At 48.1% G+C, this 20,304-nt stretch overlaps 10 protein-coding genes across 10 annotated transcripts; 4 read left to right on the top strand and 6 right to left on the bottom strand.

Moving 5' to 3' along the window:
* Positions 1 to 727: 727 nt before the first annotated feature.
* On the bottom strand, positions 728 to 1,518 carry I303_108599 (uncharacterized protein; the record flags this gene model as incomplete). The annotated part of the gene is made up of 3 exons (XM_018410350.1): positions 728 to 937; positions 1,094 to 1,137; positions 1,239 to 1,518. The coding sequence occupies 3 exons, from the start codon at positions 1,516 to 1,518 to the stop codon at positions 728 to 730; spliced, it is 534 nt and encodes a 177-aa protein (XP_018260159.1).
* Positions 1,519 to 1,873: 355 nt separating this feature from the next.
* Positions 1,874 to 2,497, top strand: I303_108598 (uncharacterized protein; the record flags this gene model as incomplete). Its single annotated transcript, XM_018410351.2, has 2 exons — positions 1,874 to 1,984; positions 2,111 to 2,497. 2 exons carry the CDS (start codon positions 1,874 to 1,876, stop codon positions 2,495 to 2,497), a joined length of 498 nt encoding a protein of 165 aa, XP_018260160.2.
* A 345-nt stretch (positions 2,498 to 2,842) lies between these two features.
* On the bottom strand, positions 2,843 to 3,746 carry I303_108597 (uncharacterized protein; the record flags this gene model as incomplete). The annotated part of the gene is made up of 3 exons (XM_018410352.1): positions 2,843 to 2,953; positions 3,046 to 3,146; positions 3,362 to 3,746. The coding sequence occupies 3 exons, from the start codon at positions 3,744 to 3,746 to the stop codon at positions 2,843 to 2,845; spliced, it is 597 nt and encodes a 198-aa protein (XP_018260161.1).
* Positions 3,747 to 4,273: 527 nt separating this feature from the next.
* I303_108596 (uncharacterized protein) lies at positions 4,274 to 5,621 on the top strand (the record flags this gene model as incomplete). The annotated part of the gene is made up of 5 exons (XM_065969875.1): positions 4,274 to 4,462; positions 4,573 to 4,645; positions 4,763 to 4,935; positions 5,060 to 5,357; positions 5,500 to 5,621. 5 exons carry the CDS (start codon positions 4,274 to 4,276, stop codon positions 5,619 to 5,621), a joined length of 855 nt encoding a protein of 284 aa, XP_065825947.1.
* Positions 5,622 to 6,029: 408 nt separating this feature from the next.
* I303_108595 (uncharacterized protein) lies at positions 6,030 to 7,582 on the top strand (the record flags this gene model as incomplete). The annotated part of the gene is made up of 5 exons (XM_018410354.1): positions 6,030 to 6,224; positions 6,416 to 6,488; positions 6,647 to 6,819; positions 6,971 to 7,322; positions 7,461 to 7,582. The coding sequence occupies 5 exons, from the start codon at positions 6,030 to 6,032 to the stop codon at positions 7,580 to 7,582; spliced, it is 915 nt and encodes a 304-aa protein (XP_018260163.1).
* A 372-nt stretch (positions 7,583 to 7,954) lies between these two features.
* On the bottom strand, positions 7,955 to 9,259 carry I303_108594 (uncharacterized protein; the record flags this gene model as incomplete). Its single annotated transcript, XM_018410355.1, has 7 exons — positions 7,955 to 8,041; positions 8,123 to 8,200; positions 8,274 to 8,317; positions 8,391 to 8,455; positions 8,532 to 8,555; positions 8,634 to 8,712; positions 8,788 to 9,259. The coding sequence occupies 7 exons, from the start codon at positions 9,257 to 9,259 to the stop codon at positions 7,955 to 7,957; spliced, it is 849 nt and encodes a 282-aa protein (XP_018260164.1).
* A 1,605-nt stretch (positions 9,260 to 10,864) lies between these two features.
* Positions 10,865 to 13,128, bottom strand: I303_108593 (uncharacterized protein; the record flags this gene model as incomplete). Its single annotated transcript, XM_018410356.1, has 7 exons — positions 10,865 to 10,926; positions 11,012 to 11,030; positions 11,102 to 11,214; positions 11,313 to 11,377; positions 11,461 to 11,484; positions 11,550 to 11,631; positions 11,745 to 13,128. The coding sequence occupies 7 exons, from the start codon at positions 13,126 to 13,128 to the stop codon at positions 10,865 to 10,867; spliced, it is 1,749 nt and encodes a 582-aa protein (XP_018260165.1).
* Positions 13,129 to 14,229: 1,101 nt separating this feature from the next.
* On the bottom strand, positions 14,230 to 15,658 carry I303_108592 (uncharacterized protein; the record flags this gene model as incomplete). The annotated part of the gene is made up of 7 exons (XM_065969874.1): positions 14,230 to 14,262; positions 14,330 to 14,430; positions 14,519 to 14,582; positions 14,700 to 14,756; positions 14,825 to 15,063; positions 15,146 to 15,188; positions 15,395 to 15,658. The coding sequence occupies 7 exons, from the start codon at positions 15,656 to 15,658 to the stop codon at positions 14,230 to 14,232; spliced, it is 801 nt and encodes a 266-aa protein (XP_065825946.1).
* A 426-nt stretch (positions 15,659 to 16,084) lies between these two features.
* Positions 16,085 to 17,507, top strand: I303_108591 (ubiquinol-cytochrome c reductase, iron-sulfur subunit; the record flags this gene model as incomplete). Its single annotated transcript, XM_018410358.1, has 4 exons — positions 16,085 to 16,292; positions 16,511 to 16,822; positions 17,056 to 17,200; positions 17,309 to 17,507. 4 exons carry the CDS (start codon positions 16,085 to 16,087, stop codon positions 17,505 to 17,507), a joined length of 864 nt encoding a protein of 287 aa, XP_018260167.1.
* Positions 17,508 to 18,515: 1,008 nt separating this feature from the next.
* I303_108590 (mitochondrial 54S ribosomal protein mL57) lies at positions 18,516 to 19,869 on the bottom strand (the record flags this gene model as incomplete). Its single annotated transcript, XM_018410359.1, has 3 exons — positions 18,516 to 18,737; positions 19,023 to 19,669; positions 19,746 to 19,869. The coding sequence occupies 3 exons, from the start codon at positions 19,867 to 19,869 to the stop codon at positions 18,516 to 18,518; spliced, it is 993 nt and encodes a 330-aa protein (XP_018260168.1).
* Between the last annotated feature and the right edge of the window lie 435 nt (positions 19,870 to 20,304).

Here is a 20,304-nt window from a genome sequence, read left to right as displayed (position 1 = left end):
ATAGTGTGCAGGATACGCAAGAAAAGCTGCGATGTAATCGGAGACGGTCCAAGCGTAAGAAGTCGAGTCAAGTTGGAGGCGTCACGGAAACGAGGTTCGTTGAAAGGAAGATTGGGGACCGACCGGGCGATGTCGTGATACTTCTAAATCGTGTAAGCGTGAGCTTAGTGAGTGTGTATGCTAATGTTGGATGATCTGTATGTAAATGTATGGCGAAGAAGCACTCAAAGCGAGAAATCAAGTCATTAAGAAGCAGAAGCAGAAGCAAGAGGAGATAACGGACACGATGGTACAGCACGGTTATCGTCAAACCCGATATCCTGAGCGTTTACCACGTGCGTGGCGATCACAGCTTCGGAGATGGCCTAATGACATAGCAACTCATGTCTGATGCAGGGTATCATGGTGACTCATGGTGACATGCATGGTTTACGACTTAACGGTGTCCAATCTTGTCATGCTACTCGTAGATCATCTACAGTGGACGCAAGCCGTACCTGGACTAGTTCAGCTCGCCCTCTGGGATCGATAGCCTACGCAATAGCAATTCTCGCATATGTGGCAGGGAGATAAGAGAGATTACGAGTGATTCATAAATGCCAAATCTTGATTGTAAAACAGTGTCTAAATTGAAACGTAGGCGAAGCGACGGTTCACTATCGTCACGACAACCTCCTTACATGTGTATCCGTATTGGAGACATCCGTCGGATGATGATCAAGACAGATCAAACCCCAAACAATCTAGCGATCTCATCCGCTCTATCCATCTTCAGCCCGCTCAAACAGCTCTTGATCGTCGGATTACTCCTGAATACCGCTCGACTCGCTGGAGGTGGTGGTGGTGGTGACTGTGTCTCTTGCGAGTCGTCTTCTTGTGTTTTTCGGGGTTGTATTGTGGATGAAGTCATAGGTGAATCAGAGGAGTCGTATCGAGACTGCACATGTGGTTATGATATCAGCTGAACGGCTGGAGGTGCAGCGGTTGTCACGTAAGAATTAGAGAACGCAGGCGGGGAGCAAACGAATGAATGAATGATTGATTGATTGATTGAATGAGGGACATGAAATGATATGACATGGGGATGACTTACAGTGGATATACTGGGCGTACTTCGCATATGCCTTCGAGGCGATTCTACATGTCATTTCATATCACACAGATAAAGATTGTTCAGCTCAGCTACACATATCCGGTTCATCCGACGGGATCACAGGGCAGAGGCAGCTAGGACCCACCTATACCGCCTATTGTCCATTTCACAGCTGGCAAATACAGACCTCCGGGAAACTGTACATTTGAACCTGCGACTGAGGCCGAAGCCGTATTGGTATCATCTGATCTTGGATCGTCATGCTCTTGCTGTTGTGTTCGACTACTTGAAGGTCCAGGGGATCCGCGTTGGCTTGGGGAGGTGCATTCATTGGTATCGTGGTTCGACTCGATGTTTTGTAGAGATGGAGGGCGGTTCGAGCGGGCTCGGAGAGTCGATGGGCCTGGTGTGGAAGGAGAAGACATGTTGATTTCGACTACGACCTTTCCTACTGTGGGTCTCACGAGATAGCTGGAACGAGGCGTATTTATTTGTGATGGGCCGCTTTGGTCAATGGACGTTGCAGTATAGTATGGTTTGCTATAATCTCTAAGTTGAGGCAACATGAATATCTTATGGGTGCTCTTGATTTTTATCGAAACGCGCTTTGGCCGGTTTTGACTTTGAGGAAATCTAGGACAATTTGATTCCGTTCGTCGGGTTGTCGCAACGATTCGATGTCTGAAATCTTGTCATGTTCCAACCAACTCTCAATTACACAGTCACAGACAGCCGAATACATCTCCATTCGAGCGCGGTCAAGACGGCACCAGAAGCAATATGAACCCCACTGCACCTCCGCCTTCGGGCGCGCATCTCGCTCCTGAAGCTTCTCCTCTCCACCCGCCGTCCGTCATTCACAACAACCGGATCCTCTCTTCGTTGGGTACAGTAAGTTGATCATACACCTCTTCTCTTTCACACACAAACACACGCAGCAAGTGTTCCCGAAATACAGTCTGCGCAATCATCTCGAAGATCTAGCTGATCTAGGCCTTCCTCATTTGTCTATCTTAGTACGCAGCATGTTTCTCGGGACTTATCGCAGGTTTATTAGGCCTGACCAACTTATACGGATTCGCCTTGTACATCCTCACATCAGTATTCACCTCGATCATACTCCTACTCGTGAAATGTAATGGCGATGTAACCCGATACGTCGCTCAAGCGCATTCCAACCTCACAAACGGCGGCCCGGCAGGGGAAAGCGCAAGTACAACCGGGGCCCGTGGGAAGAGCTGGAAAGGTCTTTGGGCTCTAAGTGGGATAGGCCAGGAGAATTTATTGGGGTTCTTGTTATTTTGGATAGGCAGTTTCGCTTTGATACATGGTAAGTCGAGCTCAGCTGCTGATCATATGGAACCCCTTCCGATGTCCGTCTTGTGCGGTCGTAGCAAGAGCTAATGTACATACAATTTTCCTGAATACAGTATACGACTAATCACCTCGAGTCTACCTAACAAGCCACGAGGAGAGGAAGAACAGAGAGATAATGTCTTTATGCATATATGTGTATATCTTATGTGGTGACTCGCCTGAATGGACCATCGCCACGAGACGAGGAAATCGAATTGTGAATTCCAGCTGCAGACTCTCATCCCACATCCACCGACGTTCGATGTTAGACAACAAAGAGCCAGACAAGAAGAGATCCGGCTGCTTCTTGCCAATCATCTTCGGCCTAGTCTCACTAAATCTATACCCCCAACTTGCTCTTGCTCTTCTCCACCAGAGCCGAAGCTATCTCTATCACCTTCGAGATTCCCCCGTCCTCGGATCTATACCGTCCAGAGGACACAGCGCGGCAGCTACTGTCCTGCCTTCTTCCGCCAGGAGATTATACGTTGATGCGGCGTTTCTCTATACACAACAACAGAGCATCGTCAGCGAATTTGTTTCTTCTAAGCCATCTTCATTTGATCAGACTATTGCGATCAAAGCAATCAACATACCGTATCCATTACGTCCAGCTGTATACCTAAGCCGGATATGTATTCTCGTATTGCCTTTGGCGCCGGAATGGCTGTTTGCCCCGTGCCAAATAATAGTATCTCTATCAAGTCGACAATTTGCACAATCGTGTGATCAGCCTTGTCATCAAGCTACAATTATCGCCCCCGATTGGTAGGCGAGTAGTCCTATTGGTTCATCCCCGTTTTCGTCTTCCAGTCCCGCTTTTGCTGAGATCTCGCTCCCTTGCAATTCCGACCTTGACCTGATTCATTGATAGTGATTGTGAATGTAGGAGTGGAGAATGAGTGCACTTACCAGGCCTCGGAACAACAACTTCGAAAACCCTAAACCTCTCAACACCCCATCCTTTCCACATCAAGTCTAGCGTCCCCTCATTGGTTTTCGGCGGATCGACATCCCATAATACAGCTCGTCCAGAATGGAATATACATCCGCCAGGAATGACCAGATTATCCGATAATATAAATCCACGAGCGGTGAGCTTGTTTATAGCTAAATTAGGGGCGTCTGTTGAGTCGGGATTCGGCGATAGTATATTTTGGAATAACCTTTTGGACGATACTCCAAGCGTAGGTGGGGAGAACCGGGGTAAATGGTGAGCAGGGGATAGTAGTCTGGGTTGAAGGGCCGGGCGGAAAGAAGAGAGAAAAGGGCGTAGAGGTGTAATTGAGCGGGACATTGTGTCCTTAGACTAGTGGGATTTGGGGCAAAAGTATTGTTAGGGAGATCTGGGTCTTGAAGCTGTAGCTTAAGTTGAGCGTTCCTTCAGGAGGATATGAGATATAGATACAAATGATAACAGCAACAACTGGATGGATGATCAAGTCCGAGCATGGAAATCCGAAATCGATCCTCGTTCATCTTTGCTTCCGACGTCATGTCCTGTTATGTAATGTCGGCGTTGTCCGCCAACTACCTCAGCTACTCGTGTATGAAATTCAAAATCGGCAAGTGCTCTGAATATTTCGGCACGGATCACCGAGGTGCAGATCCCCGAACAAGATCCTATCTATCTGATGATTTACGACGAAAGTTGAAGGATGGTTGACTGCATCTTCCCATGCCCATGCGCATGCGCATGGACCGAATAAAAGGTGCTTGTTGTTCAGGTATAAGAATGTAGCAAGTAGTCATATCCAGCTCGATCTATCAACTCTTCCTTTACCTTCTTCTCTCTCTGACCAATACTCAAATTGGAATTAGAGGATGTCGTTCATACCCCTCTCTCCATGCTGCCTTCAAGGCGGTCGTCTCACAGGCGAACCCCGCGGCTGTTTTGTCCCTGCGAATGATACCCAAAAGGTCGGAAGATATCATGCTAAGCCTTCTGATGGGGTGATAGTGGATGATAAAGTCGCTTTGGTGTTGTACACCGATGCATTCGGACTGGGTCTTGTGAGTGCTTTCTTACCTCTTACTGACTATTATTCGCGTACCTCCTCATTGAGATCGTCTATCCATGTCCTGGCTAACAACTCACCTATGCCATCCCTGCTATACTCTAGCCCAATCCCAAGGTCATGGCGGACGCATTCGCAGATCAACTCAAGATCAACGTGTTCGTACCCGAGTACATCAGTAAGTCGGTGATGTTATCATTATGTCACGAAAACCATCACGAGAACCCAAACAAGTCAAAGGCCATCGTGACTACAGACGAAGCTGACGAGATGTGTGTTGATCTCACTTTCGCAGTCGACCCACCCCCTGTCGACGTATACGACCCGGTCGCACCTCTTTATCCAGATCAATACGCCGCTCGATCATGGGGAACTACAATCTATATGATCGGAGAAGTATTATGGAAGACTTGGAGATGGTTGCCCATGTTACTCTTCCCCAAGAAACAAGTCCCACTCGCTCAAGCTGTACGTACTGCCTCTTTCCCGGCGTGTATTCGGAATCAGGTGCACGAATTGGGATTCTGAGGGTGCAAGGCAGTCCCGAGCCAAGTTTACTAGCTGATAACATTGGCCATCGAAACCATTGCAGTCCCTCAACGATCTCACTTCGGAAGGTTTCGAAAAAGTCGTCGCCGTAGGCTATTGCAGAGGAGGAGCAATGGTTCAATACCTCCTCGCCAATCAAGCTAATACGACTCTAGTCGGAGGTATCATCTGTCATCCGTCGCCTGAGAAATCGACTTGGGCAGGGATCGATAAACCCACGAAATGGCATTTGGCGGATCATGACCAGATGTTCGGGGATAAAGATATACAGCTCTTGAAGAATACCTTCCAGAAGAAAGTGGATGAAGACCGGTCGAAATTTGAGTGTGTTGTACATCAAGGTGCGTAACGCCCTCTTCCAATCTTTCAATTTCTCGGTTCTCCACAAACACCCCCCATCTTGCCATTGACAAAATGCCCATCTTGGTCAGGTGGCCTGGAGCTGACAGAGAAATCATCCGTGGGTCTGTGGAACTGTCATAGATACTGTGCATGGCTTCGCAGCTCGCCCTACGCTCGAACATGAGCCTACCAAGAAAGCGTTTGACGAAGCGAATGCGTCGGCCATAGATTTCTGTAAGAAACAACTGCTCGCGAGAGAGTGAATCTGGAATGAGCCTAAGTACCGTCAGTCTGTCTCTCTGTAGGTGAACCGACAGTTGCATACCACGGTAATCGGCCAGTAGTATGCATTCATATGCGAAGAATCTGGGCAAAACTGCATTGCTCTCACCCACGTACCGGATGTAAAACATTCTTGCGTTCTGCTTCCGATGAGTCACCGCGATCAGGCACCGGGTAAGAAGCTACCCCCCGTGAGAAAATGAGTCTGCAGCGATAAGCTGCTAAATATAACTTACACTTGAATGACAAGGCGAAGAGACCTAACAGCACAACTTCCTATCTGCTAAGATTCTTCTGTACTTGCATCTGCGCTTGAATTCGTCCACCCTCCCCTTCCCCTTCGATCCTAGTCTGGTGCGGATCCAAAGTCCAAGAGACGTTCGCTCACGATGGTGCTCATCCCAATCTCGCCTTGCTGTCTGAAAGGCGGTGTCCTCACGGGCGAAACCAGGGGTCGGATGGAGCCCAAGACGGTCGATAGGAAGATATCGAGATATCATACTTTCCCTGTAGGCGGAGAAGGAGCAGTGAGAGATAAACAAAAAGCTGTAGTGCTGTTCACTGATCCCGGAGGACTTGGGACTGTGAGTGTCTTACTATGTTACTGTGTGATGATCCCCTCTTATCCTGGTCTGTTATCCTACTGTAACACCTTCTGCACGTTGGCAATAGAAGCAATGTGCGATGTCCCAAGAACTAGGATCTAGGAAGCTGATATACAGTATCTCTTTCTCGTTCTCCGTCTCCTTATTGCGTGTTCGTCTATCTTTTCTAGCCCAACCCCAAGATCATAGCGGATGCTCTAGCTGAAGCGCTGAAGTTGAACGTGTATGTACCGGAGTATTTCCGTAAGTGATGCCATGGACTTTGTGCCATCCCTGTCCCCCATGCCCACAGATTCACATGTCAATTGTGCACTGAGACCTAAGCTGTCTTTCCGCTCCGCACCATTTTGATGAGCCTAGAAGTAATCTGCTGACTGTTGCGAGGGTTGTGTGACTTAAAGCGAAGACCCTCCCGCACGAGTTGATCGACGGGGTTGCACCGATCTACCCGGACGAATATGCCAATCGCTCATGGCTCTACACGATCTGGTTATGGATCACCACGCTATGGAAGATCCGGAATTATTTGCCTATGATGCTTTCGCCCAATACACAGATCCCCTTGGCTCAAGCGGTGAGTCCAATTACACCCATCTCTGCTCGTTCCTTCATCGCCATCATTTTCTGTCTATCCCTGATGATAGTGCAACTGCCGTTTGTTCTCATCATATATCCATGATTGTGATGACCACTATCTCCATCGACTAATTCGTGTACCATCTTAGGCCCTCAACGACCTCAAGGCCGAGGGTTACACCTCTTTGGGAGCAATAGGATACTGTCGCGGAGCAGCTATAATCCTCCATCTCATGTCTATCGCCCAGACCAACCGTACGAACTCTGACTCCAACTCCAGCTCTGAGCAAATTCAAGATGGAAGTTCGATCTTGGACATCGGTGTCTTATGCCACCCATCACCCGAAAGAAAGACATACGGGAATATAACTAAACCCACGAGCTGGCAATTACCGGACCATGATCCGTTCATGACATTCAAGGAAATCGCTTACCTCCGTCCTATCTTAGAGAAGAAACAGGAGGAAGAAGGGATAGATTTTGAAGTTGTTGTTCATAAAGGTAAGCAAACACATAAATACGCAAACACCTTGCTTTCAACAGTGTGTATACGTCACGCAACTGTTCGTGGCAGAGAGAGCAGTACGACCCCACCAGGCAGACCGTCACTAATCCCAGGATTCCGCTGATCATCCGCAGATACGGTACATGGGTTCGCTTCGAGACCTACGCTCGACCACGAGCCGACGAAAGAGGCATTCGAAAATGCGAATCAGAATGCGGTGAATTTCTTCAATAAGCATTTCTTCGGAAAGGAGTGATCCTCCCTTCGCATTCATCGCACAAACGTTGGATCAGTCAAAATATTGCACGCGCATAAGTTAGGGTAAGAATATGGATCTGGTGGCTGCGAGGGGAACGAGAGATTACTTTGGCGAAGTGGTTCCGACACCGTTCCACTTTGTGAGTTATCGCAATCAATCGCATGTATAGTGTATCTCATAAGCGTCATCTGGCATGGTATAGTATGGTGCATAAGATATGAAAGCATATTGTCATAGATATAGATCCAATTGCACAGCAATGATTGATTGATTGAAACAGATACGACCTATCCAAGGTAATATTTAAAATGATTCAAAGTACGTTGTTCGTATGCTTCTAGCATATTTCGTAGCGAGAGGGGGGCTGGCTTAGGAGGACTTGGCTCCGACGTTCTCGGCGAATTGACCGATAACGTTTCCAGCGGGGTTATATTCGCACATGATGTATAGGGAGTCCTACAGTCATGAAATTGTATTTGATCAGCGCAGTCTTGTCGTGCGGGAGACCTCAGCAGAAGTAAGGAAAGGATGGCTTACACTGCCGATAGTGAAGATAGTTCCGTCCGCACATGATACGGCGGCACATCCAATCTCGGTAGTTCCTTTCCATACGACCTAAAAGATATTACATATGAGCTCAGCCAGCTTCCGTTCCAATAGATCAGCAAGTCCAAGGAATTGTGCTCACTTGGGTAAAGTGGCTGTATTGAGGGTTACTTGGGTCGTATTCGGCTAGAAAAACACCAGAATTATCAGTCAGCTAGTCAATTTGATGTAATGAGGTGGAATCTACGATCCGACTCACGAGCTTCAGCTGCCCATGCGTTGAAGCCGTCGGTGATGCTGTATCCACCGCCAGCGCCGGCAGCTCTATTCAAAGTAGATATCGTGATCAGCACTTGCGGCTGGTTCCAAACAATCAGACTGCGAGCGACACGACGCTTACAGATTTTCTCCGTATGGTCCACCACTGCGAGACCAATAAATCAATCGTAAGCTGTACGTACTATACTGAAATGCTGGAATGGTACGGGGAGGCTAGACTCACGTATGCTCCATGTTACAAGCTGTAGCGTGGGACTTGGCGTAATCGGCCAAGGTGTTACTCCAGGTAACTGGGCCAGCACCTAAAATGACCAAATGCGCATATATAAGCTTTTATCACAACGAAGAGTATCGGGGATGGAAGGGGAATGACATACCGTATTGAGCTCTGAAATCGTTGTGTAATTGTACCAACAAATCAGCATCGGCATCACCAGTTGATCCAGACGACGACGAGTTGGTAGGAGCCGCTGCCAAGTTCGTAGGTGCGACCACAGATTCCGAGGTAGATGTGGTAGATACTTCGACTGAAGAAGCCTCGACGGCGCTTGAGGCGACCTCACTTGAGGTGGGAGTGACTTCGACGATGCTTGATTCGACGGTCGAGGATGGTACTTCGCTGACGCTAGCGGCGGAGGTAGTGGCGTTGTCTACTGCGGTAGGTTTCGCAGAAGATGCTGAAGCGGAATTAGAGGTAGTAGGAGAAACGGCAATAGCGGTGGACATAGCATGATGTCGGGTGTACCAGTACGTGATGGCCGTAGCGGTCTCGTTATGATGAGGTCTGCAGTGCGGCGCAGCGGCAACGAACGACCCCAGAGTGAGGAAAAGGACGGTAGGAGCGAACATGGTATGTGTTAGCGTAAGCGTGAGCTAAGTCGTGATGATACTGTATTTAGTGGGGTATGTAGTGAAGATGTAGAATGCGGTCGTCACGATGGTCTTGGTCTGGGCGTTATATAAGGTTCAGGTACGATGTGGACTTAGAAGTAATGAAAGTATTGTGGTTCTGAACAATGAGCGTGAGGGCGATTTATACGGACGTCAAGTCCTATCTAGTATGTTGGTACGGTGTAAGGTCGTTGATGAAGATAATTTGAGAGTGTGAAGAAGAAGGGGTAAAAGTCAGATCAAGAGAAGAGAGAGACAGGGGGTTTTATAGAACAATAAGAATGCTCATGATATTGACATGCCGTCTCTAACGAGCAAACGAAACGAAGCCCTCAATCTCGATCTCGGAGATTTGTGTATCATCTCGAGATGAATTAACGTTAAGTTACGGATTGGAAGTTACGGTCGTCCTGGTGTTCTAGACTTCCGAATGCCAGCGAGTTTTCAGGTGCCTTATCATTTCTTTCGTCGTCAAGTTCTTCTTGTCTCTTCTTTCCGGAGGAACGATGACACCCGACTATGAGATGGTCAGGAACAGGTGTTGTGATTCTCTTACCGAAAATTAATTGATTCACCGATCTTCTTTGATGGATTCATCATTTGATGGATCGGGTGTCTGTCTCATTTTGATCAATCTCACAGAGAAGCACCCCAATCATTCACGCTGATACACGGTACAAGCTTCTGGCATTGCTGGATTGACGCGGATCCCCCAGCATGACACGGACCGACCAAAGCTGTTCAATGTCAGCAGAAGAGAACAGAAAGAAGAAGGATGAATCAAAGTTTATTATTCTTTGTGAAAAGTAAAACACGTCGAGGGCTCGAGTGCCCCGCGTCGAAGCACGAGTTGTAACAACTACTCCTGACCTCGTTTCATCTTGAAAGGGTCAAGTACAGATAAATTCTCCGATATTGCGGATGTGCTCTCTGATCTGTTTTCACTGATTTAATCGGTTGATTGATTGATTGGCGGGTCTGTGCGTGATTGGGTTTCATCTTTCATCCTTCTCACCAAGCGAACCGTGCGTCCAATCTCCTGGTGTCACTTGGAAGCGAGGTTCTTGTTGTTACCCCAGACGTCAAACAAGTTTCGGAGTTCCATTGGCATTGTTACATCCTCGGCTTCGGGCGTCATACGATACTCATCAAAGATCCTCAGGACGGATACAGAGCAGAATATAGCGTATGCACATGCATATGAAGTCTCAAGAGTCGTCTACATACGCACAGCGTTAAATATGAATCTCACTCTACAGCATGTATGTATATATGATAAAGCAATGTATTGTCCCAAATGAAGTGTATATGTGTTATATGTGCCGAAATTTATTCGTCCAGTCTTTCAATAGGTCAAGTCCGTAGTGATGATGCTCCTCAGCGGACAACGAGGTGAAAATTGCGGCTGATACCCAGCCGTCGTATCAAGCAGCTTTTGGCAATGCTCAAAATTGTTGTATCTCAACCTATATCCCTGAATCCACTCTTCATGTATGTTCAGCCTCCTTCATTCCTGCCAATCTTCTAATTTTCCAATGCAGTACAGGCTCAAAGAGTCTGGTCTTACCTCTTACCGACGTTCTGCGCGAAAGCGCCAATGACATTTCCCCGCGGATGATATTCGCCTAAAAATACATGTAATTGTCAGCTTACGGTCTGCCCGTGCTTCTGTCATTGCCAGTGGATTGGTATCCCAGTCTCCTGACTTACACATGACGTATAGTTGGCCCTGTCATCGTGACTTCGTGTCAGTACTTCCTCGATCATTTGGTACTCTCAAAATTGTGATACACCACTCACAGCCATACCGGTGTTCGCTCCACAATTTATTGCAGCACAGCCTATCGAGGTAGTTTCTTTCCATACAACTTGGGTGAAATGACTATATGTCGGATTATCCGCATCGTATTCGGCTATCATAAGTCATCATGCAGTCAGCATATATACTTGTGTGAGCGCGATATACTCTGCGGCCCGTTGCAGATGAGTTTCTCTGATCCAGCCAACTTACACGCTTCGTCCATCCACATCCCGATCGAGCTGATAATATCGATGAATCCATCTGTACCTGCAGCTCTACGGTTACCAACGTGGTCAGTCGTCTGTCGATCACATGCTAGGTGACATTCACACTGCCCTGCTGTGGGGGGGTGACTTACAGGTTCTCGCCATATGGACCGTTCCTATGTGCAGTACATGGATTCAGTCTCTTCGGCTATGTGCAATCTAGCTCGTACAGGCGACTCACGTATGCGTCATCGAGGCGCAGACACTAGCATGTTGAGAAGCGTATCCCGCTAATTCTTCTCCCCACGAGACATTGCCCGCGCCTAAAATCACGATAGGTCCAAGATACCGATAACAGGATCAGTTCCCTTCTCTTCCCTTCACTTTCAATTCGACTTCGTAAATCATCCAGCACTCCAAATTAAATTAGACTCACCATACTGATTTCTCCACTGATTATGACAATCAACAAACTTCTTCGCATCATCATCACCCGGCGCACTCGTTGCCACTGGAGCTTGAGACGTAGAAGTGACTCCGGGGTTGGACCATGTGTTCGCCCAAGAAGAATGCCACGAGGAAGTATGTACTTGTTGACCATTCGCATCAGTCACTACTTGTGCGCTCGAATAACCACCTGCAGTCGAGTGCGAGTATCCCCCTGTTGCTGCGGCTGAACCCGCGGGAGGTGTGTATATGCTCGCTGCCGCAGTTGGTGTGGCTCCATATGGCTGAATAGTGGGGATGCCCCCTGCGCCCGTCTGACCAGCAGGAGGTGCCTGATAAGATGACGAAGAGGATGCTGCTGGAGGAGCTTGATAAGATGATGCGGACGCCACAGGAGGGGTATACCATTCAGTGACTTCGACGTAATTGGTAGAATAGATCGTAGGTTTCTGATAAGCTTGAGAAGTAGGAGAAATAGCTTGATTACCATATCCACCCGGTCCGCCACCTTTAAGTATCGATACGTCGACGGCTGCCGACGAGACATCGTAGTCTGCATCATTGCCTGCAGGAGGTGGAGGTGGGGCAGCGGGAGGAGATACTGCAGGCGAAGCGGGGGAAGCAGCGACAGGAGGGGGAGATGGAGCAGCTTGAGATGCGCCGTATCCACCATATCCACCTGCAGCAGGTGGACCAGCCGGAGCAGCGGGAGTGGCTGGTGTAGCAGGTATAGCTGCAGCTTGAGAAGTAGGTTGTTGTTGTTGAGCTGGTGCACCTCCTCCTCCACCACCCCATCCACCCCAACCACCTTTACCTTTTTTCCCACCTCCCATACCATTTCCACCTCCGCCTCCTCCGCCCCATCTCCCATATCCCTCTGATCCAGCATCGGAATCCGGCGTGGAGCCTACTGCAGCTGCGTCCGCTTGACCGGCGGGAGCCGCTGGAGCAGCAGGAGCAGCGGGAGCGGCGGGTGCTCCGCCAGCGGGGGACGCCGGAGCGGCAGGAGCAGCAGCATCATCAGCTTCCGGAGTCCATAACCCCGTGCCTGCGTCGTTCGCCTGCGGAGGCGGAGCAGCCGCAGCTCCACCTTCAGGAGCCGCATTGTTGTTGTTTGTACCGGCTGCAGAATCTTGAGAAGGGGTCCATAGACCTAGACCTAGAGCTACAGGCTCAGCGGTGAGAGAGGCATCGTCGGTGTTGGTGTTGGAGCAATCAGTCGAAGAGATACTTTCGCTTCGGCGTTGTTGAATTCGTCTATTGGCGTGTTTTCTTCTTGAGACCGAACGGGTAGAATGAGGGTGAGCTAAAGTGGTGTTGAGGAGTAAAGAAAGGGACTGAATCAAAATGGATATAAGTTGAATCGAGCGCATATTGTCCTAAGAATGAAATGGGGGGAATAAAATCAAATCCGGTTGATATAGACCCAGATATAGAGAGATACAGAAGTACTAATCAACGTGAAAAGAGGAATCGGTCGGCATACATCGACTGGACTACCTTGGGCCGAGACCCAGGAGGCAGAGTAGTAGAATTGAGAGATCGAGCGATGGTCGAGGTCTGTTGTCGGTGAAGTATATATCACGACGAAGACGAACAGACGAAAGATAGTGCGATGTCTGTATGCGAGAACAGAGTGAGACAGGCAAGTGAAGATGAAGAAGAAAGAGTTATGATACCCAGGTGCAGTGAGTTGTCAAGTCGATGAATGAATGGACTGAGGGAAATGCTATGTTGGTGCAAATGATCGATCTGGTGAGGGATGAAGTAGGATCAGAGCAGGTAATGATCAATTCGAAAGCCGATAATAGAGTATGATGTGCGAAAGAGTGTGTTGTTAATTGATGAGTCTAGATGGGAGCGATGAAAGACAGGTAGAGTCAGGTTTGAGTGAGGATAAAGCAACAAGATCAACTTGCTGTCTAATCAGTAGAGGAGCAAAGGGGTGATGAGCTGGGAGATGGACTTGGGTTAATAAGATATAAGATTGATTGATATTTGAATGATTCCCGGGAAAGGCGATCGGCTGCTTGACAAATCATCATAGCGAGCTTGAAGGTAGCTGAATGCAAAATGAGCCTAGACTTCGATCTTATGGTGCCGAGCGTATGTCAATAATTGGAAATATCGTCCAATCCAAAGTCAGGGGCGAGTCGATAATCGGACGACGTTCTGTCAATCTAGCTCGGTAAGTAGCTAAGATCACTAGAGATCGTGTGAGGAAGTCGAGAAGTGTTCCAAAGGTATCTCAATTAAGCCAAATTCCGAGTCTAGGCGGATCAGTGCGAATTCCACAGATCCTTTGTCATCAAATTCGCTTCGGTGAGCAGAAGCGAGCTGACTTTGATGAGCTTTATGTCCCTTTAGATTATACTTCATCTTCGCGTTGCAGAAGTCCTTGCCCTTCCTTTCACTGTCGCCCTGCTCGTTCAAACAAGAAAGGCGTGTCGAGAAGTATACATACAAGGAGGGTTTTAGGCTCCGACCCATCTATACATCGTCACTTTCTACGTGAATCAGACAGATTTTAGTCTAGTGGCACTTCAACGATGAGCGATGAACTCGATGACTCACATTTACAGTAGGCTTTGTTACCAGCTTCTTAGCTACCAAGGCTATCAGGCATTTGTTCACCTTCGCTTGTGGTAGTTCCGGCGGTGAGACCATATCTTTGACTGAAAAGGGTTTGTCATCAGTCATGCCTGCTCTGCACAATATGAAGCTGTGACCTAAGTGGAAGGACTGTCCCGCTACAGCACTCACGTGAGATACCATCGGGGTGTTCCATAAGTTTCATAATCACTTTCTCCATGCGCATCCGTTCAGCCTAAATATCATCATATCAAAATCAGTTTTAGCCCTACCCCTTCCATCAATAACTCCGCTCAATGTCTGCCGTATCGACCACGAGCAGGGGGAAAAACAAGCACGCAAGGATACTTACGGGTTCTCCTCCTCTATATTCCAGAGGTAAAGTATCTATAACACTGGAAATCTCCAACTAACATTCCCATGACGAATCATCAGTCCAGAGATTTTCCTCTTGTCCAGTGAGTTGAGATGACTCACCTCTCGTTTCTTCCTTGCTGCTGCTGCAGATGCATTCTTCTTCACTGATACCCCACCAGACGGCTTACGTATGCCCGTGGTCGGCTTCTTCGCTGCTGGTGCAGGGGCAGGCTCGTCATCGTTATATGAGTATTGCGTTGCATATGTCGTATCTGCTGGATTGGTCGATGATCTTGAAGGTGCTGAGATAGGCGTCGGAGGTTGAGCAGAGATTGATGGTCCTGCAAGGGGATCTGGAGCTATGATTCGATGAACAGGCCAAATACGTCAACTTGTGACAGAACACGATGATCCTCTTTAACGGAATACAAGACAATTTACCTTCCAAAGCTTCCAGTCGTGAAAACCCTTGCTCGTTTGGAGCCTGGTGAACAGGCTGTTAGCGGATGCCTTTAGGGCTGATCGGCAATGCAGGAGAGTCGGAAGAGCAGCATGCGATAGAGTGGAAGCGGCAGAATGTAGGGAGACGAAAGATGTCTTGAAGGGCACGGGGAGGCTTCGAAGGGGACCACCAGCCACGGGCACAACAGCAGAAGAAGGGGAGAAGAGCTTCGGAATGAGATTACGAACCTGCGGCCATTCCACACAGAAGGCATTCATCTTCAACGCGTACAAGTATCCAGCAAAAGCCTCGTTGAATGTCCCCAGGGCATCATGTAAAGCCGTCATCTGCTGCACGTTGGAAGACAAGGTAGCCATTTCGTCTGAGAGCTCGACCATTGCTCCTGTCAAATGATCTAGTCCTGATGCCGACAATGTATTCCGGTCGGTCGACCTCGCCAGGGAGGACAGAGAGCCGGTCGATATTCTTCGCAGAGGATGAGGCGGGGCCATGTTGCTCTGTCTTGTTGTTGAGTATGGTCCAATGCAAAGAAGAGAGATCAGTAGGACATCTAGAGTATTAGAGTAGTTCATCCATTTGTTTTTGTTGTTGCGTTTGAACATTGATCTAGGCTCAGGTCGACGCGACTGGATTCACGTGTCATATTACACGATAAAGTGCCACACTGGGTATATCCCTTCGGAACTTTCCGGAGATAGATTCTTTAACTGGTTTATTATGAGTGGATGATGGGATATGGGATATATGGTACAGATGACGGGATCAAATTCTCAATCATGCAAACCGACGAATCAACGATGTTCCGATTTATTCATCCATCCATTCATCATAAACGCATAAATCTACATGTTAGTGCTTTGCACCTCATAACCTATACCCTCAATCATCTTATACGCCATCCTCACCACATCATCAAAATGGCTGCGTCAATAGCCAGAGTCAACTTGCTCCCCACAAGCCGAACACTCGCTTCCGGTGTCCCCCTTGCTCCTCGGATCAACAATGCCATCCCAACTGGTTTAGCGGGCGGAGATCATGGACACCACGGCTCAGCCGCTCGATCGGATGTTCCTCAAGCTTGGGCTTTCAAGTCGACTGCCAGAGGACACGTTGGACGAACCAATGGTGAGTTGATTGGCTTTTCGACGTCAGGCTCAGGAAAAGAAGTCGCAAAGGAAAGATCGGAAGACAGACCAGATGTGAATGACAGGAAAGGTGAAAAAGGCATCACTAGGATAACGAAGTATGGGAGTACATGTGTTAGAAGCAGGCAAGACGATGAAGAAGGGACAAAAAAAAGATAGAGAAGTTCATGTTCACATTGATTCTGTATCATGTAATAGCCCTCCCAACCTCTTCATCATTCCAACAAAGATTCCTATCCACCACACCTGCTCGATCCGCTTCTCACCCAATGGCAGCCGCTACAGGTGTTCACCGAACTTCTGCTACCGGCGTACCCGATTTCACCCCTTACAAAGCCAAGAACGCCGGATTGAACAGAACCGTCTCGTATTTCATGGTTGGTGGTCTAGGTGTTCTCGGAGCATCAGGTATAAAGTCGACCGTTTCGGACATCCTGAGTAATATGGCTGCTTCTGCGGACGTCTTGGCTTTGGCTAAGATCGAAGTTGAGATGGGTGCTATTCCAGAGGGTAAGTACTTTTGTTTAGAGGGTGTTTACTTCTTCGGTTGCGTGTAAGTGAGGGAGAATACGGAATCTCAGGTGAAAGAGAGTGGCTTCTTCTCACCAATCGAACACTGGTGGCTGGTGACGGAGGAACATCTTTGAGGGAGAATGATAGAAACGGAGGACATCGGCTGCAGTGCCACGACACAAATGTAGACAACCTCGGAGAGACATCGCTGACATCGCTATGCGTTTCAGGTAAGAACCTCATCGTCAAATGGAGAGGAAAACCAGTGTTCATCCGACACCGAACTTCCGATGAGATCGACGAGGCCAACGCTGTCGATGTCAAATCATTGAGAGACCCAGAAAACGATGCCGATCGAACCCAACGACCAGAGTGGTGAATACTGTCTCCTTTCCCCTATCACAGCATTAGCCTATCGGCAGACAGGTTGTATTTCCTACTATCAGAAATCAATGCTAATTGATGGCTTTCTCGCTATTTCAGGCTCGTCATGTTGGGTGTCTGTACCCATTTAGGATGTGTGCCTATCGGAGAAGCAGGTGATTACGGAGGATGGTTCTGCCCATGCCACGGTTCGCACTACGATATCTCGGGTCGAATCAGACGAGGTCCCGCTCCCTTGAACCTCGAAATCCCAGAATACTCTTTCAACGATGACGAGGAGAAGATTGTTGTCGGTTAGGTTGGGTTGGAGTGGTATCGATGAACATGAATACATGAACATCATTTTATTAGACGGAATGCATTGATTGTGGCTTTTTCCTTCTTGGGTCCGACTCTTTCGTCCGACGTCATTCTTGAAGTGCGCTGATCCCAGGTATGTCCATGATGGCTTCGCGGACGATTCATCCACTGCATTTACTTAAGAGGTCGTCAACGATCGCTCCGATCAAGTTGTCATCTCATATCATCTCATGTCTTGGTGTCACACATCCTCTCGCCTTTCTCGATCTCGATATAACGTTTCACATTCACAAAGCACAAAAGCAAGCACAAACACTTGTACGGACTGTACCTTTCGCTTCCTCCCTGAATTCTGACATCTGACCGCTGTTGGTATTTTGTCTGCACTGGTTCAGTATGTACGGCGATTGGTGTGTCTGCTGCCTCGCTTCATATCAAAATCAAGCTCGAGCTCAGACTGGCGAAGGACTGCCGTCGTCGAAGTAAGTGATCTCTTACCGACTTGACTTGGGCACCAAAACCCCTCGGCTCGCTAGTTCTCTGTCCGGTTCAATTACAATCACAATCACACTCACAATACCATGGTGCTATAAAATCTGGATCCAAGTGCCAAGATCCAAGTCCAATCGCAGTGTGGTTCAATCTCTGGCGGAGAATTGTAAGCGGTTTGTTCGAATGATATCGCCAGAAGCAAAGCCATGCAAGATGTGTGAATATTCATGCTCATGCTCGTGCTCGTGCTCGTGCTCATGTTAGATGCGCTAAAGTATATGCTATTTGCTATTTGCTATTTGCTATTTGCTTTTATGAATGCTACTCTAGCTGTCATACTATACTTGCCCCTCTCCTTCCCATCTTCTCCATGCTCAATGATTCTTTGATCGATGACGTTCACTTCCTTGTTATCATTATCCTCCTGTCCCTGGTCTTGCTTCCTCAGTGTATTGCTAGTCCTTTCCAGATGGTTACGATAACATCATCAGACCATCATACCGGCATGCTGAACCTATACTCTCAGTATACCCTGACTCGTACTCTGCACTTGATCCTTCAACCCCAATACCCGCTCTATCAATCTAGGATCCTTCAATTGCGGGATATAATGAGGCAGGATCATCGAGTGGAACGTCCTTTGCGCTGCAGGTGATCCGAACTCGGTGAATACTCCTCCTAATATCGATTCTATTGTCATGCCTAGTATTTTCAGATCGCCTGATTCGCGGGATGTCTAAAGAGGCACAACAAAGGTTGAATTAGCATGACCATTCGAAATCTAGCTCTATGGAACAACAGCAACTTTTATCTCCTCGTCCTCTGATGATTTCCTTGACTCTTGAGGGAACGCATATCAATCTTGGGGTCAGAGACCAGATGCAAAGCCTTTTCCCTCCCTGTCCTCTTCTCTCAACCCCCAAATTCCACAATCCGAAGACCCAAGTCCCAAGTCCCATCCCAGGGCTCCACGTCGAAATCGATCATATTTCTGAAACCAATCAGTCAAACTCCAACTCACCTCATTTCTATCCCATCGAGTAACGTCGCTCACGCCCCAATGGGGAGCTACCAACCTTCCCAAATTCCTCGTATCCCGCAAATTATCTAACCGATCTTCCAGACTCGATCCACGGAGGAAATCCACCGCGTTCGTCCGTAGAGATTCCCTTGGTCCGGAAGTAGCCGAGTCTGAGTTTGAGGTTGAGGTTGAGGTTGAGGTCGAGGAGAAGGAATCGTGGATAAAGAGGGAGAGATAAGTTTGAAGTGCTCGTCTACCCAAAAAACTTAATCTGGAATTATGAGGTTCATTACTCCTCAACCCCAACCCTAACCCTGAAGCCGAAGATGCGTCGTTGAAATGGCGGACCGAGTGCGAATATCGATATGATTTATGGGTTAATATTTGCAGAGCCAATTCCGGACTGAATTGTCGGTCGGACGGTAGACCCAATAAGTTGGATAAGAATGATTGGGCTTCCTCAGGCGTTATTGAGCGTTCGGATGGACGGGTGTAATTGGAAGTATTGCGTCTGCGGTTCGGGGTTTGTGGTTGTGATTGAGGTGGTAGTGATGATTGTGCTTGAGCTTGAGGTTGTGATTGTGATGGTATGTGGGAAGAAGATGGTTCAGCATATGCTGCTGCTGCTGCAGAGTATGGTCGGGATGCTATACATGACAATACACCTGTAAGCTTCATGGTCACTATCTCAGAAGGAATCGAAAGGAGAGCGACCGAGCTTACCTGCTGGAGGCGGGACGATGCTGCTTCGAGCTAGAGATCGAGATGGCTTTGCAGGTCCAGATCTGGCCAATTGTCGAGCTGAGCGCATGATGCTCGAAGACGACGAAGAAGATGCGAATGCCATGTTGAACAAGTCCAATATCGAGATCGGAATTTTCGGACTGTTGTATTTGGGCCAAGCGTTGCAGGTCCAGTCGAGCTCCTCCAACAAGCAGGGATGTAGGAGCAGGAGAGTGTGCAGGTCAGCGGCGGACGAGCGATGGTTGGATAAGGTAGTCAGTCGATCGCAAGCTTGAAGTACAGCTTGACCAAATTACGAAATATATCTATACTCTACATTTGGACATCCAAAAAGTCAAAATCCAAAATGTCCATCCACTCGCTCGGTCGCCTGCTTGGATTCGGCGATTTATCATGGGTGACTCGGTAATTCCGTATGAGGCGAATTACTGCCTGCATGCCACGATAGATGCATCTATGCAATAAGATACAACAAAGTTACAACACAAGCATGAGAGATATAAACCATGTATGACTGACTGGATATGATATGATATGA

This window comes from Kwoniella dejecticola, chromosome 11 (assembly GCF_000512565.2).
Source record: "Kwoniella dejecticola CBS 10117 chromosome 11, complete sequence".
NCBI classification, from domain to species: Eukaryota; Fungi; Basidiomycota; class Tremellomycetes; order Tremellales; family Cryptococcaceae; genus Kwoniella; species Kwoniella dejecticola.
Note: the sequence above shows the minus strand (reverse complement) of the source record. Positions and strands in the feature narration are given on the sequence as shown.